This window comes from Anomalospiza imberbis, chromosome 2, assembly GCF_031753505.1.
Source record: "Anomalospiza imberbis isolate Cuckoo-Finch-1a 21T00152 chromosome 2, ASM3175350v1, whole genome shotgun sequence".
NCBI classification, from domain to species: Eukaryota; Metazoa; Chordata; class Aves; order Passeriformes; family Viduidae; genus Anomalospiza; species Anomalospiza imberbis.
In genome coordinates this window covers 36465556-36484548 of record NC_089682.1, presented here as the reverse complement: position 1 = coordinate 36484548, position 18993 = coordinate 36465556, and the positions used below count along the sequence as shown (strand labels likewise).

Here is an 18993-nt window from a genome sequence, read left to right as displayed (position 1 = left end):
ACCAGCTCATCCCAATATGACTCCTCAGACTGAGACTTTATATAAACAACAGGTTTCCCCAGGCTTTAGACTTTCAAGTGGGTGATTAACTGACAAAGCTAAAAAATCCAATTTCTTGATACAAAAGAACTATAAGTTTCAAATTAATGAAGCAATCATTCCCTTAGATGACTTTTAACATTGCACCAGGTTTTCAACAAGAAACACTCTGATAAATCTTGTGATACCTTTGCCATTACTCATTTGATCATTTCCACTAGATTATGTTTTTTATGGACTTCAGTGCATACAAGTGTGCCCCTCTTTGGAGAACTAAAAGGTATTGTTGGATGGCTCTACTCAAAATAATGAATTTATTTTCATCCATTTATTGTTCCTCAAATTCATCCTCTACTTTATTTTTACCCACATGGGCTATGAATTTTTGATAGGATGCTTAGATACCCAGTTGCTTGAGAATATCCCCAGTGAGATGTAAAAGGTGTAAAAAGGTGACTTTGGGGTTTTTTTGTTATTGTTTTGGTGGGTCAGGGTTTTTTTGGGTTTTTTTTGAGTGTGATCTTACAGAAAGGAAAAGGTTATTCTGTGCTATTATAATGGGTCAGTAAGTCATCCAAGTGTTGTTTATTAAAGACTCAATGAAGAATGCTTTGTACATGACCTTTCTGTGCACAAAAATTAGAAAAGGGCAACAAAAATGCATAGAGTCAAGACGTTTCAAGTGGAAATGGATTGCATTGCCTAAATTCACTTTGTTCAAAAAGAAAACATAGAGATATATGTATAGATATAAAACATATAGATATATGTATAATTTTTAAATCAAGTGTAAGTTAGCTATTATATATAAAGCTATCACTAGAGAAGAGGATTATAAGAAAGCACTCAAACATCACTGTCCTTGGGTTAAGGGTGGAGAAAGGGACAGAAAATTGCCAATCTTGTCTTAAAATACTCCTGTGTAATTTCAAAGGCCCCAGCAAAAAAAAAAAAAAAAGTAGACAAATATAATTGTTGACTTTCATGTTATGTAAACACTTGTTGGAAAGGTAAGGCAGTGCCTAGGTCTTCTTGTCTAATCAAACGTGGTTTTTAATTTATTTTTTTATAACATATTTCAGTTTGCCCCTACCTTTCTCTCTGACTAGTTTTGAAAGAAAAGGTTTTCTATTCTCAAGGCCAGAAAATAGTTTTTCTGTATTTACCATTTCTTTGTTCAGTTACTTGTAAGAAAAGTATCACAATATAAAACATGAATCATTGTGGAACTTCACAGCAGTATTTTATACCTTCATTTCAATCCCATTTTGTTCCAACTGGAAAAGAATACCATATTTTGTTGATTCTACGTCAAGTTTTGAGGCTAACATGAAGACAGTTAACAAACTCAGATTTCTGTACTAAAAACCAGTTCCTTTTTCTAAGGCTTTCACTGAATGCATAAATGGAAGGTACTGCTTGTACAAACATCCCTGTTTGTTCCAGTTCGAATAGGAATTGACAATGTTGTGGCAACTCATTAGTATTAAAAAAAAAACAAAACATACATTCTGAAATGTTAGAGATGTATGCAATAGAGAAAAATGTTCAATATTAGGAGTATACATATTTTCCAGGTGTTTTAGCATGTCAAACATAAGTATCCCTTTCAAAATGTTGGGTAAGAGCAAGAACCTCTGTCTGGATCTGCAGCTGTGGACAGGTTTCAGTAGGATAAACTGTGGGGAGTTCACACTTGTCTGTGCTTTGTGACAGAGAAGGAAAGCTGTTTGAGTGTTTCAGCTTTGTACAGTGAAGGTACTAAGGCAATTCTGAAAGAATACCCAATGTGCTGTAAAGTTAAGATTCCTTTGCCCTTTTTTGTGTATTTTTTTCCTGCTGATAATCTCAGATGGTATCAAATTCTAACAAACAGAGAAAAAGGGGAAGAGAGAGGCCTGCTAAGTACTAGGCTGTCATAACTTTCAACAAGGTTATAATAGGAAGGGGCGTTACTTACCATGTCCTGCAATATTCATTGCCACTTCTATGAAACTAGTGAAAAACAGATTAAAGCAAATACCATTTTGCAGGGCAGGTTGGGAACTTCCAGAATTAGTTGCTACAGGAGGTATAGTTGATGGACATCATAAGCAGATTCCAAAATATATTAGAGACATTCATAGGCACAGGTCTAAATAATAAGTGGACACAAAAGAGAACAAAAGATGTGGCCTGCAGCACCCCTGACAGGATGATTGCTATTGCTGGCAGAGTGGAGGAGGAATGGACAGCAGAAAATGAGGTACTCCCATGCTTCCCTTAAACAGCATCCTGCTGCTGCTGACCATGGCAGCGTGATGGCCTGGGTGCACAAGCATGTCTCATGTTCTTAGCTCACATCTGCCTAACCAGTGAATTGTGTAGACCAAGTGTCTCAAAGCTTCCCAGCGGTGCAGGAAGAATTAAATTCTGTTGCTGTGCCAGAATTGCTGTTTTAGGGAGCGGTGAGCTGGGGGGGGAGCTGTGCCTGGCCACCAGTATGTGTTGGCTATGGGCCTGCTGCCCAGGAATTACTCTGCTGCTGCCACAAATACAGCACTGGATGGTTGAACATTCACTCTTGATTAGCAGCTTCCCCAACACCCAGAGAATGCAGATCTGCCTCTCTCTAAGCCCTGGCTTTTGTGCCACACATCATTTTGCAACCACAGCTAAGTGTTCTGTGTAAGACTAGAGTTGTTGTATTACAATGTGACAGAGCTCCCTGAATAATTTATATCTACTGCTCCATTTCATACTTATTTGTTGTCCTATAGGTTTTCCCCTAGGATATGCCATCTAGTTTCAATTTAAAGCCTAAGTTCCATAAATTACCACTGCATAGAAGTTGCTTTAACACACCATTTATGCAGGTAATGGTGCACATTGTAGCAGAAGTGTTTCAGAGTCCCCACTCCTGGGATTGCAGATCCACAGTAAACTGAGAAATGGGAAACAATGCGGAGTTGGCCGGATAATTGAACAAATCCACCTTAACATATCACAACAAATCACACCTTAATGCTGGGAACTCTGTGGGGCAATGATTTTACACCATCATGGACATCTGGATTCCCTGCTTGCATTAAACAGAAAGTGTGTATATTGTGTACCACATGCATGGATACCAGTTCATAAAAGTGAGCTTAGGAAGAGGATTAAGACAAATGTATGGTAAGGCATAAATAAGGCACGTCACACCATCAGTTCTTAATCATTGCTTTTATTCTCTGAGCATATGATTTTCTAGAAAAAAACAAAACTTTGGAGAATAGCCAGTCTAAGTACTAAGTTCAACAACATTTTAACAGAGTGTCATCCAAAATAGTAGTGAAATGTTTGTAAATTTATTATATTTCAGAATGAGTATTTTTCTTTTAAGACTAATTTGAATTTTATATTTTATTTTATTGAAGTTCATTTCAGAAAAATTCTCTCTGTTTACATGTGTTGCCTAACTCAAAATCATGTCATTACAGCCATTAGCACTATTTTTCTTTTTATGAGGCCACATTTTGGCTAAATGCTTCTCCTTAATTATTTAGGTTTAATTCTTTTTCTTAGCACTTATTATATCTAATAGGCTTTAAACATCTGCTTCAAGTTAGTAAAATTAAGTGTTTCTGCAGTGCGACTAGTGACTAACCTGGCAATTGCTAATTTTATAACAGTGTATTATATTTTAGTTTATTACTGAGTCACACAGCTGGCATGTTTGGATAGAGATTGATATGTGGCTTATGCTGCACAAAGCTACAAGCAAGGTGGCATTGAATCCCCAGGCTGTGAATATCCTGCTGAAGTGACTGGTGTGAAAGGGCCTGAGATGCTCTGTCTGCTCATTACATAGACAAGATTCAGTAAACCAACCTTTCATTCCCAGGTACAGTCCTGTCTTCTTGGTGATTTCCCTCATGTAAATTTGAAAGTATACCTTGTTCCATTCAAGTAAAGGCTGTGTGCCAGTAATAAATACATCCTGCTGTCTGCTAGGCAGATCTCATGGACTGTGGAGCTTCTTGAGAGTCTCTAGAAAGGAGTCATGTATGCCTTGCCAGAGGGAAGATGTCTGTGAACCTTCAGGACTGCCAGTTCCCTTCTCTGTGGTGCCCTTACCTTGCCTAGGGGTTCATCACTGCCAGGCCATTGCCTTTGGCCTGCTAGATGTGAGTGCATCAGGCAAAAGAGGAAAGGTTTCACAAGGGAAGAAAATCCAGGATTTCAAGTTAAATCTTGCATTGCTGGTAATAACATGTGAAACAAGTTATTATTTATTTAAGGGAAGGATGAAGAAAAGGTGGGAAAAGGGATGGGCTGTGCCACAATGCAGCAAGAGAAACAAGTTTAGGCGGTGTGTAACATGTGCTACTTTGGGACTGATATGCCTGGTTCAGGAAAAATATTCAGTGCATTCAAGTTCACTCGTGAATATGAATGGCCTAAGTAATTTAAGAATCCATTTACAGACCACTTAAACCCACATCATCCTATTTGCACTTACCTTGCCAAGCACCTGTGGGCCCTGAAACCTCACGAGAACCATTTTTTTAATTTAGGAAAGATCTTGGCCTGTTGCAGTACCATTCTGCTTCCTTTTTTATTTATCTTCTTTCTTATTTCTCTGCTTGTTCTTTCACTTCCTTTAGCAGTTCACATCCAGAATGGTAAGGTTGTAACAGTGACAGTTCATTAAATCCAGTAATTGAAATATTCTTGGGGTGGTAGGTGACTATTTCTAAGCTGCTGATGGTGCTGTTTCTGATGTACATATTGCATATACGTGTTTCATGTGTCTAAATAAATGCCACACTTTGATCCAACAGGCCAGAACCAGTACTGTGGACAAAGGACGGTGGAGAACTACCAGATCCAGAGAGAATGGTTGTCAATGGCAGGGTTCTAAGCATCAGCTTCCTAAACAAAACAGACAATGGCACATATCGATGTGAAGCAAAAAATCCCATTGGCCGAAACAGCACAGAATATGTCCTGATAGTACATGGTGAGTGTGCTCTCCTTGGTGCATTCTATGCATACTTAACATTTCCAGTTGATACAAACAGGTTCTTATGGTCATTATGGAAAGAATAGTAAGAAAATTTGGAAGTGTAATTGCACTTTTATTGATGCTATCATCTAGCTGTGGGGAGTGTGTTGTCTGTCTTTTATTTGCATGCCTCTCTTCTGACAGTTTAAACAAAATGTATTCGCTTCTGCTGTGAACTTTTTGCTAAGTATGCACTTGTAAAAATGTTTTGCAGTGTGTGGGTACTGTTTCATAAATACTTGCCTCATGCCCAGCTGTTCAGATAAAGATGGTTACAAAAGGTTATATGAAGAGAAATAACAGACAGATGTGTGCTTGAGGTTTTCTGCTTAGCTTTTTATAGGCCAACAAAGACAGGGGATTGGATACTTCACACAAGTTACAGCCTGCTACTGAGAAAATTCAGCTTGTACAAGTTAGCTGATATCACCTGGCCCATCATTACAGTCAGACCTCAAAAGTGTGTCATGTCCTAAATGCATTATGCTACTTCCAATAAAATGGAAAAATAGGAAAGTTCACATTAAATTACAATTGTTTTTTGTCACGTGAAAAAAATAGCTGCCTTCTACATTGATCATGAAATAGACTGATATAACTCAGCTGTAGGGGAAACTAAAATATAAAATTAGCATTTGCCTTTAATACAGCCTGGCAATTCAGATCTAGGAGTCTCAAAACATGATGTTCTCTTATCACAGGTAATTCTTGGAAGGTTATAATTTCCATAATTTGAATTTTAATATAAGAGAATATACAGGCAGAACCTTCACTTTAGTTCATGATGGTACTTTTTTCTATTTTTTAAGTGCAATTTCTTACAACTATGACAAAATAAAATGAAAAAATATGCAAATTTTAGTCTTTAAGTAGACAAGAGAATTATGTAGATTTTATTTGCTCACTATCAACTCAGTTACAGCAAGTATACATTTCCTTGGTGGTTGTAAAGTATCAGTAACATTTTTCATTACAATTTTACCTGCCTCTAGGTATTTGGCATAAAACTTCTAGTAAGTGCTACTTTCAGTAATGAGATATTTATTGGCACTGTTGATGAACATCATTTATCAAAAGAAATACTTTGTCTACTTTTCATTTTTCTTAAAGTTCACCATTAGTTTATGTAGGATTAGTGACACAAATAAGGAGGAGATCTTTGCATGACGAACACAGAACCTGTACTGCTGTGTGAGTATTTCTGTGTTAAAGACAAACAGAAAAACTAAACCCTCTAACCTCTATTTACATTTTCTGCTACAAGAAAAGGAAAATAAAAAATGTCTTTTACATCCCAGAGGCGGTGGTGTGGTGGTGGTTGGCTGCAGGCACAAAGTGCTCTGCCTTTGATGAGGTAACGGCTTCCACACGTGCCATATGTTGAAACTTCTGTCATTTGTGTTTTCTGCCCAATTTATTTATGTCATTATTTCTGAAAATATGGCCTTTCATAATGGGGTATCTTTTTTCATCAGTGGTGACTCTGCAGTAGAACTCTATCAAAGAATATTTCACCGTTCCCAGTCTTTCACAGTGGTGTGTCCCCTGTTGATCTGATTATCTTCCATCCACTTCCTGGCAGCCTGTAAAATCATTCATTATCAGGGAGGCATTCTGTTATGTTTGGCAGCACATTAGGCATGTTATCAGGTTTATCTTGCTCATTGCTGACCTTTTCTGTTATGAGTACCCGAGTTTTCCTGATTGTATTTCTGCAATTCCAGCGCTGGAACTAGAGAAGGTAAATGTCAGGATCCCAGCTTTCTGAAACTATCACAGTTATGTGACAGAGCATGAGATGATGTTTAGTACTTAACAACTTGCTGGGGTTCAGAGTTATAAGGTTAATTTTAAGTAAAAAGGAGACTGACACAATTATTTTATCAAATGTAGCATAATCCTTTGTATAGATAAATTTAAGCAGCCTTACCCCTTCTTTAGCTCATTACATTCATGAATGTCTCTAGTGAATCATAATCCTCCTAAAATTATAAAATATTTTTCCTCTCTCTCTCTGGGGCCTAGAAAACCTACTTTTTTATCATTTTTTGAGATGCATCCTTCTATTTAATAGAGGATGTATTTTTTGATCTTCCTAAATATGGAAGCATCCTTTGATTTCTCATCTCTTCCCCTGTGCTTAAGGTGTTGATGTAATTTTTTTGTCCTACTCCTTTGTTAGAGCTCATTAATCATATGACTGCTTGCCTTAAATATCAGATTTCTAAGACAAGGTACATGCCAGATTTCCCACACGAGCTTGTGTGAGGAAATGGGACATCAGAGGAAGGTATCTTCTGCAGAGGCAGGGAAGGGCAACATGATTAACAGCTTTCCTTTTCTTATATGTACTGTGATTTCCATATATTTTATTCCTTTTTTTTCATTTCAACAGATTTTTATCTCTTTCTGTGTGTTAATGGTGTAAGAGCTTCATCAGAAGGGTAGTATTTTTCCACTGTGAGTGGTGATGATGAAATAATACTGTTTTGATGTCAACTGATGGCAGGGAAAATAAATATTGCTATAAGCAGATGAATGCAAGTCTGTCCAATGCAATTAGTATCTGACAACATAAAAATTATTTTTAGATTTTTTTTGTATAATTAAAGAAACCAGACTTCAGAGAAATTGAATCTATTTGAATAAGGTTAAAGCTTGGGCTATTAAATATGCTCATGCTGCTTTGCTGAATCAATGTGACTGCTAATTTCCTTTTTCTTAACATTTATTGTTAATAATAAATGTCAAAAAGTAGTCTGTGAAGTGCGAAGGTGGGTACAAAGTCAGAGTTTATAGGCAGAAGCACAAAGGCAAGACATGTAGTTTGCTCAAACATTTGTTTCATACAGTAACAAAGGCACAGGCTTTAATGCCTGTAGCTGTTGTCATTTCTGTATTCTAATTGGCAAGCTTAGTGCTTTAGAAGTGCACATTCTGGCTAGATATATTACACCCTTTCTTTGGTAATGGGCCCCAGGCAATTTTCACTCTTTTCCAATTTATTAAGAATTTTTGTTTACCTTTGTCCAAATACTAGTCATTAATCATGAGCAAACAGAGCAAACTGTCAAACTTGTCTTGCTCAACCCAAAAACATAGACTCTGCTTGCAGAGCTCCAGTAATAACTGCAGTGATTTAGCTGGAGTGGAGGAAGGAGGTGTTCCATCATAATCAACCTGAGGACACTGCTGCTGTGTTTGGAGGAGGAGTTCAGAACCTCTTGGTGTCACTGCCAAAGACTCAGTTCAGCACCACCTTGGAGTGAGTGACAGAAGTCCACATCACTGAGAAACCTCCTTAGTGCAAACAGCAGCAGTTGATAATTTGCAGCCCTATTTGAAACAGAGCACTTTGGTGAAGTATCCTGATATGCCAATCTACAGCCAGGAATTCAATTAATTGAAATATTCAGAGCTATAATGTGTTGTGCAACAATTATCTAGGAGAGTGGTATGGAAATGAATGTGAATCAGCAGCTGTGGAGGGTCAAGGCAGCTCTTATTGCCCAAATTTTAACTAGGAAAGCATTTGAACCAGCAACTTGGGATCTCTGAGGAATAAAAAGTGGCATGACATATTCCTTTGTCTTCAGCTTCTCAATTTTGTTATTCTTTTTCTTGGGCAAGCGATTTTTTGTAAATAAAGGCAACTGAAAGACCGAGTTACAACCTCATTAGATCCCCTACAATGTGTAAGATCAGAAGTCCCACTGCACCTTTCCTAACTGCAGCATTATTTATATTCCACCTGCTTGTCCAGTCCCATTACAAAACATTTGTCATCTTAGCTTCCACAGTAACCTGTGGTAACAAGATTCTGAATTTAGTTATGTGCTTTGAGGGAAGAGTGTTCTCTTTTGTTTGTTTAAGCCTGGTGCTTGATCTCTTCGCTTTCCAACCTTACAAGCTATTTGGCCTCTTTTGCTGTTTGTGCTGGAAGTTTGCATTTAAAATTATATTTGCTGCTTCCCTTCAATACATTCTCAAGTATTTCCACATTGGCCTCTATTTCTCATTAATTGTCATCTTAAACTTTGCATTTCCTGCAATTCTTGCCCATGTATCCATTGTCCTTCTTTCATGATCTTTTTTTTCTCCCCTTTTTTTTTTTTCACTAGACTTTTTGGTCTAGTCCTAAATCTCTGTGACTGACTGTTCTCCATATCTGGAACGTCACTATGCCAAACCTGCAGCAGACACCTTAGTTTATTAAATCCTACCTCTAAATATAGAGATTGACCTTCTGTGCCCAACAATAATTCCAGCACCATGCACTTGTACATCTCTATGAGTTTGGGTTTTTCTAAATTGGTGGAAACTCTGTGGAATCCAAAACACATGGAATTAAACAAACTCTTCTACCCCTTTCTATTATAGATTATTTTATCTTTGTCAGTTAATTTGACTGCAATCAGATTTTTTTATTATATTTAATTTCTGTTTTGATGTCCTCACAGAGGGCATTCTCTTTATTTCTTGAACTCATTTGTGCATATCTCTCTGTAAAGGCAGAAACTGATTAGAGCAGAAAACTGAAAAAAAACAGAGAAGGTGAGGATATATTCTGCTTTCTTTCAAAACTAAGCTTAATGAATAAGCAATAGATCTTTCAGTTTGCAGGTATTTTCACTACAGACCTCTGGTAAATCTTGCACAGTGTTTTCAGACACTTTATAAACATGTAACCAAAACCACATAAAAAGTTTGGGAAAGAAAGGAAGCAGCATCCTTGTGGAGCAGCACACTCATCAGTAATCTTGGCTGCTCTGTGTTTTGGTGTTAAGATCCTAGAAGTTGAGGTGACTGGACTTTTTTAAAAGTTTCCTCCTTTAAAGTTTTCTCAGCTGAAGTGTCTCATTTACACACACACTCCTCAGGCTTTCTTTGCCTATGGGAACATTTTGCCTTTATCTGAACAAAGCTTGGGCTTTGCAAAAAGAGAATTGAGCAGAGCCATGGTATGATGTAACAATAATAATATTTATAGCCGTAATAGTGGGGGGATTTGGCAAATAACCCCAACATTGCCCTTACAGCAATCAAGGCATATCAAGAATATGAGACTCAGAAGACATTTTAGGACTTAATTAGGAATTCACAGTATGTGACTACGTGTGCCTATTAGTTTTGAGATTTTTCTTTTTTGCATCTTTGTTTGAATTAAAGAAGTCTCAGTATTGAGTCCTTAAAACAAAGGTGAAATGTTTTTCCTATTCCCATTTTATATGAAGTAAAAATAAATTAAAAGGTACAGAAGATAACTTGCAGAAAAAAAAGGAGCCTGGGCTTTCAGTTGGAAAATAAATAAATAAAAGCAAGCTCATGAGTGCTTGGTCAGTCTCAAAAGCCTTCCTTCCCCTAGAGCTATCTTCTTCAAAGCATAGCCCTTCAAATTGTGTTGAAATACTCTTATTTTACATCAATGTTATAAAATTACATTAAGGCATTAAATCATTACCACAACATTAAAGCTGGCTTCTCTAGAAGACTTTTAGTTGGGCTGGAAGAGGTGGTCCAGACTTTAAAACACCATGCAGATGAATTTCCTGCAGCCAGATGAATTAAAAAATTGTACAATAGAGTTTTTTTTATTGGGCTGAAGAAGAAGAATAATAATAGTTGACATTTTCAGGTATGAGAAGTCTGTCAAGAAACTTGTGGTGGAGTTGTTGGCTTAATTTTATGGATGAATTGTCCAGCTATTATCCCTGAACATTCTCAAGGCAGCTACTTTGAAATTGCTTTTTGTTGATAAATACTCGAATAGTGGGGTGTACAGTTGAGCTGTAGGAACTGATCTTTCTTCATTTATGGTGACTTTAGAAAAATAAGATACAAATTTCTTTTCCAGATAAGCTTATAAGTATTTTGGAAAGGTCAAGAAAATAATATCCCAAACCACACTAATACTTTTGAGGAGTATGTTTGGCACTTCTACATTTTTACATTACAATACTGTTTCTTATTAAAGAAAACTTTTTAAATTAAGTGATTTTTTAAATATAACATATAAAAGTTGGTTTTTTTTTTTAATTTCATCTGGAGTAATCATTGAATTTGAATGCAGAGTATTTCATCAGCAGGAAATCTCTCCCCAAGCCCTTTCACAATGGAACCATAACAATATATCAATATAACCTTTAACTATATATTCTAATATGTGAAGCTCCTTCCTATTTGAATGCATATTGTATGTGTTCTAAAACTTGTGGTTTTGGATAATGCCTTTAATAAGACATAACTTTTGAAAATATTTTATTTTCTCTGTGCATGTGATATGTGATATGATAATTCTAATGGGATTTCTGAAAAGGAAAAGATTGTGTGGATATACCAAATATGTCACTCTTGCTTTTTTGACTGTTTTAACTGAGCTTCAGTACTGTTGAGTTTATTATCACTGATTTGCTGTAGTAGCAAAGATTGCTCTCTAATTTTTCACCCTTTGCTATTGCTTATGCCCCCAACTTTCCTGAACTTTACTTCAATTTACCATTTTATTCTGAGATACCAGCTTGTAAAATTACTATGTCTATGAACGTCATGTGCAATCTTCATGAAGAAAATATTAACTCAATAATTTAATTTGAGACTGATGATAAAGTTATAATCTAACAGTTGCTAATGATCTTCTGTTTCCATCTAGACAATTTATTACTCAGGAAACTCAAGCCATAAAGACAGTATCAAAGTGACTCAGTGATTTTTCTAAATTGAAGCCTTTCCTGCACCATGAGGTGGTGGAAAGTAGATAAGGGTGTTCTGTCTCTGTCTTTCTCATGTGGTGCTTCCATAACCTACCTTTCTTTTGAGAATATGTTCCTCAGTGTTTCACTCCATTCAGGAAAGAAAATAGAACATTACCTAAGTGATATTGCTTGAAATGACCACTGGTCATAGTAGGTGATACATCAGAACTGTGCTTTGCTCCAGCTGGGATTGTGAATCCTCTTGGAGATAGATGTAAATGCTTTGGAGGCTGAGAGGGGTAGGGAAAAGCTTCTGCAAATATGCATCTCTCTTAGACAGCTTTGAGAACTTTTGTGTCTGAGCCCTCTTGATTGCACATGAAGATAAGCATGGAGGCTCGGATAGAAGCAGGTAACTAGCTTATCTCAAACCATTAATATTTCTAACATCCATAACTTTATATTAATAATTATTACTACTTACTATTTTATTTTTGCTATTTAATTTTTAATTATGAATCGCTTGGTGAAGTTTTCTGGAGTTTATCTTAGGCTGCATTTCTATGTTATAGAAAGGAAAAATATTCAATAAAATGTTTCTTACATTAGTTAACATTTTTCTTAGAGCTAGCAAGGTATTTCTCCACTTGTTTACAGTATATAATTATTTAAACTGACAAGAATTTTAAATATCCCTAAACCCTCAAACTCAAAAATCTTTCTAACATCACTCTTCACAGCATAGGTTCAATCTAAATATCTGCTGAGACCTAATATGTCTTTAGCCCCTCCTTCAAAATTGAATCCTCTGTGCTGCAATCACAAACTATTTTTTCTAGCTCTTACTTCTTGAATTCTTGATGCAATAAAATAAAATTCTCATAGCTTTTTAATTAAAGTCACGCTTTTTATTGCTGAATCCTATCACAGACTTTCTGCATTGGATCTAACTGTGACTTGTTATGCCTTAACATGAATCACTTTGCTTTGTCTCAGAGTTTCCAGAGTGTTTTGGCAGCTTCCACAAAAGCTTGTGCATGAATCTTTCTCTATGATTCCCACAGAAAGGGGAGCAGACAGCAAAAATAACCAGGAGGATAGTAAGGATGTATCTCAAAACCATCCTCATGTTCAAGGAGAAAAAAAACAAAGCAAAAACCCATTAAAACCATTACTACCAAAGCTGATAAAGTTGACAATCTGCCATACAAGGATGTCCCAAAATGCCCTGACCTCTTTCACCAGGCTGTGGTTCCCTACAAGCACTGAGAAAGTTCTAACCCCATGTGAAGGAACTTTGCTGGCAGATGCTTGGGAAGAGGTGTCCAGGTGTGTGGTGTAAGCTGATGTATCATTTGTGACAGAGACCCCAAGAGTTTTCAGTCAGGACCCTTTGCTTTCCCTCCACTGGTATCCACACTGCTTGTTTACTCCCTTGAAGAAAAAAAAGTTGTTTTCCTTGGTAACCTCATGCCTGAGGCAGATTTGTCTTCCACCTGAAACTGCCCCTATTAATCCTCATGGCAAGTGTAGAAACAAACAAATCAAAGGAGAGGAGGAAGGACAGATGAAAGTTTGGCAGGGAAAAACTCAAGGAGTGGGCAAAGTGTTTATTCTTCAGATATTACTGTGGGTCATTGCACCAGTGGATTTGTTTTTCTCCCAGTGGTTTTGTAGTTTACATTTTTTGCAGGTTTCCCAGCCCTTGATTGGTGGGAAGCAGGGAGGATTGAGGGATGCTGGCATGTTGAAGTGCCTGATGGAGGAGAGTTCTGGATGGGTTTCATCATTTTGGAGCAGGAACTGAAATATCTTTTCACTGCTTTGTGTATCATTTTCTTTAAAATATATTATCAGATATGATCAAGCATTCTTTATTAAAAGAACCCTGTGATTTCCACTGGTGAACTATCCTGCTTGTTGGCATAATAGTTAAGGTACTAAATATCTGCCACCCTGAAAGGAAGCTGGGTAATTTTAACAAAATTAAGTCTTGACAATATTGCATGGACCCCACCATTCATAATTATGTGTCATACAAAGCCAAAGAATCATGGTAGGAATTCTATACTACATGTATAAAACTCTTTTGAGGACAAAAATCCCCAAAACCCCCAAAAACAGAGCATAAAAGATTGACAGATGAAAGATAGGGCCTTATTTTCTCAGGTAGTGTACTTTGGTGATAGGAATGAGAAATTAAGTCTATTAGGCAGAGACAGTGCAATGAAGGACAAAAATCTATGTTTTAGGTTGCACAGTGCCAGTAACTTTCCCAAGGTGATTTTCAATAAGATACAGCAATCCCACTGTGATAAAAAGTGTTTCAGATTAGTGTTGGACCCTTTGATTTTATTTTGAAATAAACGTATTTAAAATAAATTACAGTCCCTGTTATCTCTCTTTACTAACCTTAAAATTATTGCCATGAGTTTGGTGTTGTTTAAGCAACTTCAGTGATTTGGCCTGAATTTCTTGGAGAAATGAAAGTAGCAACTGTAATAAAATAGAAATCAGCAATCTGTTTACCTCCATTTAGTTTCAACATGTCCCCATAATAAGGAAATTTTGGAAAATTCTCTTTACATTCTTTCTTCTCAGTGCAATTCTGGCTGAGGTTTTTGAAATTTTCTTTTATTATGTGTGTGTGTGCAGAAAGAGTCAAGTGTCATTCTGAGAAAGCTGTCATCTTTGTTCAAGGTTTCTTGATGTCTGAATTTGTATTGTGCATTAGCTTTTCCTTACAGGTTTTCAAGGGCTAGCTGCCAATACTTTGTTTCATTTAATTTTGAATACTCCTATTTTATGGCTTGGGAAAACAAGGAAATATGGCTTGTCTGCTTACTTAAAAAGAATAAAAATGAACATCACAGCCTAAATGTGATTTTTAAGCAGTGGCAATGGGCCTAGAACACCATATTAATAGTGATAGAATAGTGTGCTTCTGGGGAAAATTGTGCTAGCTTTATTCATACAAGATGTTTGGTGGCTTTTGTGGTAATTTTTTGTCCTGAATGCAGTGAAATTTGCACAGCAGGTATAAGGGCAACTTATTTTTTAAATGCAGTTTTGAGAGGTTTTGTTTTCTTTTGAGGTTTTGATTTTCTGGGGTTTTTTAGCAGAGTATTAAAATGAGCCTCAGGAGATCTGTTCTGAACTCCCCTGTCAGGCTCAGAAGTCTATAAAATATAAGACATTCCACTTAATTCTCCTATGTTCATTTCACCAGCTGTGAAATGGGAATAATGCTGTCTCTTTTTCCTAAATTTTGGCCTGTACTGCCCAAAAAATGATCTTGCACATCTTCAAGGCAGAGGTCCATTCTTTACTGTTTCTGTATTTGTTAATGTAGAGCTGTGAACAAAATCAAAACACACACATATATATGTGTGTGTGTATATATATGTCTATGCATGCCTTTTTATAAGTAAGGTGTCTTCATTTGAGGCTGTGGTCTTAAACAATGCTCAAAAACTTTTCCTTTTTATTTATTTAAAATGTTGAATTACCAAGTTCAGGCAAGTTGCATAAGCTTCAATGCAATATTTGTAGCTACTTTAATGAGAAAGGTGAGCTTTTATATAGCACAGATTTACTCCTTTAAAAGAATGGCCTTTATATTATTACTACTGTTGAATTGGAAGGGACTTTTTTAACTGCTAGCAAAACTTGTGCTAAGTTTGGGGAAAAAATTAGGTCTTGCAGTGCTCCTGGAATAAATTTCTATGTATTATATTCATATAACTCCAGAACATTGAATCTTAATCTTTCTGTTGAATACTTGGTTTGATTTGTTCTCAGAGGTAAATCTTGCTCTAATAACCATTAATAAAATAAAACTTAGAGTGCTTGAAAACAGATTCTTCAGTATTGAATAATTTTCCTACTTGAGAATTTCATTTTTTCTTGCACTAAAATAATTTTCAATATCTAATTACCTGGTTATTATTTTGTGAAATTTATCCTTTTTTGAAGACTGTGTGTCACCTGGTTTTAGCACAACTGGAAATTAAGAAATAAGGCATTACAGCCTATTAGCTTCCTACAGTCCAAATGCTGCAGATAACCCAATCTTCCCCACCAAAACTGAGCAGCAATAGCTAAATGTATTGTGAGACAGTACATTATGTCACGTTTTATTCTTCTGCTTCACTGGGAGCAGGGACAGGGAGCTTTTTAAATGGCTGGGCTGGTGACAAACAATGAGCCTGACGGGCAGTGAAATGGGAGCGTGTTCCAGCATCTCCAGGCCTTCATTGCAAACTTCTCTCTCTGTTCCAAGGGAGCTGCAGCCAGAGTGCTTTTGCTGATAGCAAATTCAGTGGAGTGCTGTGGGGAGCAAAACGATCCCTTAAGTAAGCACTGAGGGCTTCAAAGGCCAGACCTGACATTTTGAGAGCTATGAGCCACCAGTGCAACTCTCAAATATCCATGTTAGATGCTTTCCTGTGAAATGCTTGATTCAGGTTTCCTGGGGTCCCTCTGTGCAGCTCCACCAACTGTGAGTGCAGCAGACTGCTCCAGTCTCCAGGTGACAAAGCCCAGTTTGTGGCAACATCTGGTCCTGTGCAGAAAGGTCGTGTTTTAATACCCATTGGGAAAAAAAGAACCAAAACCAAAAGAAAAACCTTTCCTTTCAGTGTTGGTTGTTACTCTTAGAATTTTTAGCAAGTACCTACAAGCATTTTAAAGCACACAGTCCCAGTGTCTACTAAATCCTAGATTCTGATTGTGCATGCTCAGCATATTCTGCTTGTTAGGGTGCCCACAGAAGTTAGCAGAGGTAGGTTTTACCTAAATACTCCTCCTGCCTTCCTGGCCCCAGGACCCACAGCTCTGCTGAGAGCTGACCTGGCCCTGGGCAGATGCACCTTGAGGGAGGAGAGAAGTCAATGTCAGTCACTGCTCTCAGCCCTGCAAGCTTGTCCTCTCTTGCCATGTCTTCCTACCACATTGAGGTACTTCCATCCTGCTGCTTCTTCCTTCTCACCTTCCTGAGATCCACAGCTGCTTGTTTTCTGGCAGCTCTCACATCTGTCCTGAACCTGACCTGGCTTTACTTGTGGAAAATCAGCCTTTCACACACCTGTGGTCTTTGTGAGTCCTGCTGTTGCTCTGGTGCACAAAATAAATGAGATATTCACTACAGGAGTTCTTTCTAGACAATTTAGGGCAGCTAACTTCTTCATATTTCAGTGTCAAATGAGATGGCAGAAAAAACTTGCTACTACACCTTGTTTTTTCATATTCACCACATTTTTATTTTGTCATAAGCAATTCTGGTCAGAGCATGTGTTGTAAAAGGTGCCACAGTGTAATATCAGGCCTTTAAGTGATTTGGGATGACACCATACTGCCAGTACTAAATACTGCCAGTACTAAATACTAATATTGAAATGGGCTTTATTCTTCTGAGTTATATTCTTAACTTTATAAGGGCAGAATTTGGGCCAGGGATGTGCAGATTGCAAGTTTTTGCAAATTTTCTGTTCCTTGAGAACAGAAGGAAACAGGCTTTTTTTGCTGTAATTTTTAATACTTTATTTGCTATTGAAACCTATTGCTTTTGAAATGGGGGAAACACCTAAAAAACAAACCACAAATGAACCAACAAACTACAAAACTTTCTATAAGAAGAGAACAATATTGTTCTTTCCAATTCCTGTTCATTCTTTCCAGTTAGTCCAGCTGTATGTCTTGCAACTTATCCACTTGAAGATTTTATTGGTATAACTAAAGATACAGATCTACATGGAGCTTTTGTTAAAAGGGTTTGGATATTTTTAATGACATCTGATTTGCTAGCAAAAATGTCAAGCACATAATTGCCATTTCAGAGTTTCATAAATCTGAATCAATTAGTAAAAAGAACCCCTTGACCTCGTGTCCATGAGCATTCATGATCATTCAGTCTAAGTGCTAAGGAGCTATTGGCACATGATGTTCAAGCTGAGTGATCCTTTTGTTTAATCCCATTTTCTTGGAGCAAGGTAAATGCAGCTCCCTTTGAATTTAAAACCTTGCTAAATTATTTAGTGCTACATATCACAGACTGATTAAATTTTTCACAGGGTAGTGAGATTGTTTCCCAGGTAGGTCATCACTCAGTTCAGTTTACCACTTAAAATTTCTTTCATTCTCAGTCAAAATACAGCAAGGACCATCCATCATTATCACTCTGTCCTTTAATTTTTCTGTCAGCTTTTGTCAGGCTTGAAACAAAAGCCTTTACATTTTTATCAGCTGCAGCTATTGTTGTCTGATTTGTGCTCAGTCATGTCAAAATATCGGTTGTGTTTTTACCAAAAAAGTCAAATATTTTCAGTCGGTCAGATCTATCTTTCAGATAAGCCCGCTAAACCAAACAGAACCATTTCTCATTTCTTTGGAAATGGAGAGTAAAAATGCTCAGGGCCAAATTGGCAGGGAAAGTAAATTATCCAGGCTCCCTGCACTTAAATGGATGGATGTCTTCTGCCTTAGCAAGGAGAACACGGCATCAATTCAAGCAAGAAGGAGAAGCAAACAGGAAATTTTGGGCAGGTGGGGCTCAACACTGCTTTGAGTTGATCTGGCCCAGCACTGCCCTGCCACTCCTAAGCAGTTTGCATCTGTGCTTCTGCTGAAGAGCAGCTTCCACACCAAGCCCAGTTTGCCTGTTCCTCCTTTTTCCACTGTCCACTGGGAATCAGCCTTCAGCTCTCCCCTGGCTCCTGTTTGTGGCGTGTTAGCAGGCAGCAGTCCCACGAGGAACACCTTTCCAGAGCTTTCCTCTGCTCTGTGCAGCACCAAGCTCTGACATTATGTCAGGTCCTCACTGAAATGTGGGGTCTTGGCTGAGCGTTCGCTGCTCAGCTCAAACCTCCCTGTGCCACCAGAGAGAGGTCAGGAGCCCATCTCTCTTACTGAATGGCCAGTTCAAGCCTCACCTGTATAACCTGTGGCACAGAAGTGACAACGAGGCCATGGGAGTCCCTTGGTGTGAAGGTCAACCCCTTTTCTATTTCCAACAGCTTTTATAGAAACAATTAGTTCTCCATGAGTTGTTTGCATTTCAAAGCTAGCAAGATGATGAAGTTAATACCAACTTAATTACATTATTGGATTTTTGACTGAATATCTGTCTGTCAACAAATATCCCGTTTAGAAGTGAGGTTTCAAAATTAATGGAGACACTTATTGCTTGACTTCTAGATCTCCTGAGCATGGCTTTTCTATCTTCTTTGGTTCCCC

At 37.4% G+C, this 18993-nt stretch overlaps 1 protein-coding gene across 4 annotated transcripts in view; it reads left to right on the top strand.

Annotated features, from left to right (window-relative positions):
* The window catches only part of CADM2 (cell adhesion molecule 2), a 571727-nt gene that overhangs the window by 504811 nt on the left and 47923 nt on the right, over positions 1 to 18993 (top strand). For all 4 annotated transcript variants that reach the window (XM_068180588.1, XM_068180585.1, XM_068180586.1 and 1 more), the window contains one exon: positions 4845 to 5023. In XM_068180588.1, coding sequence (XP_068036689.1) covers positions 4845 to 5023 — 179 coding nt within the window. The remainder of the gene's footprint in view (positions 1 to 4844; positions 5024 to 18993) is intronic.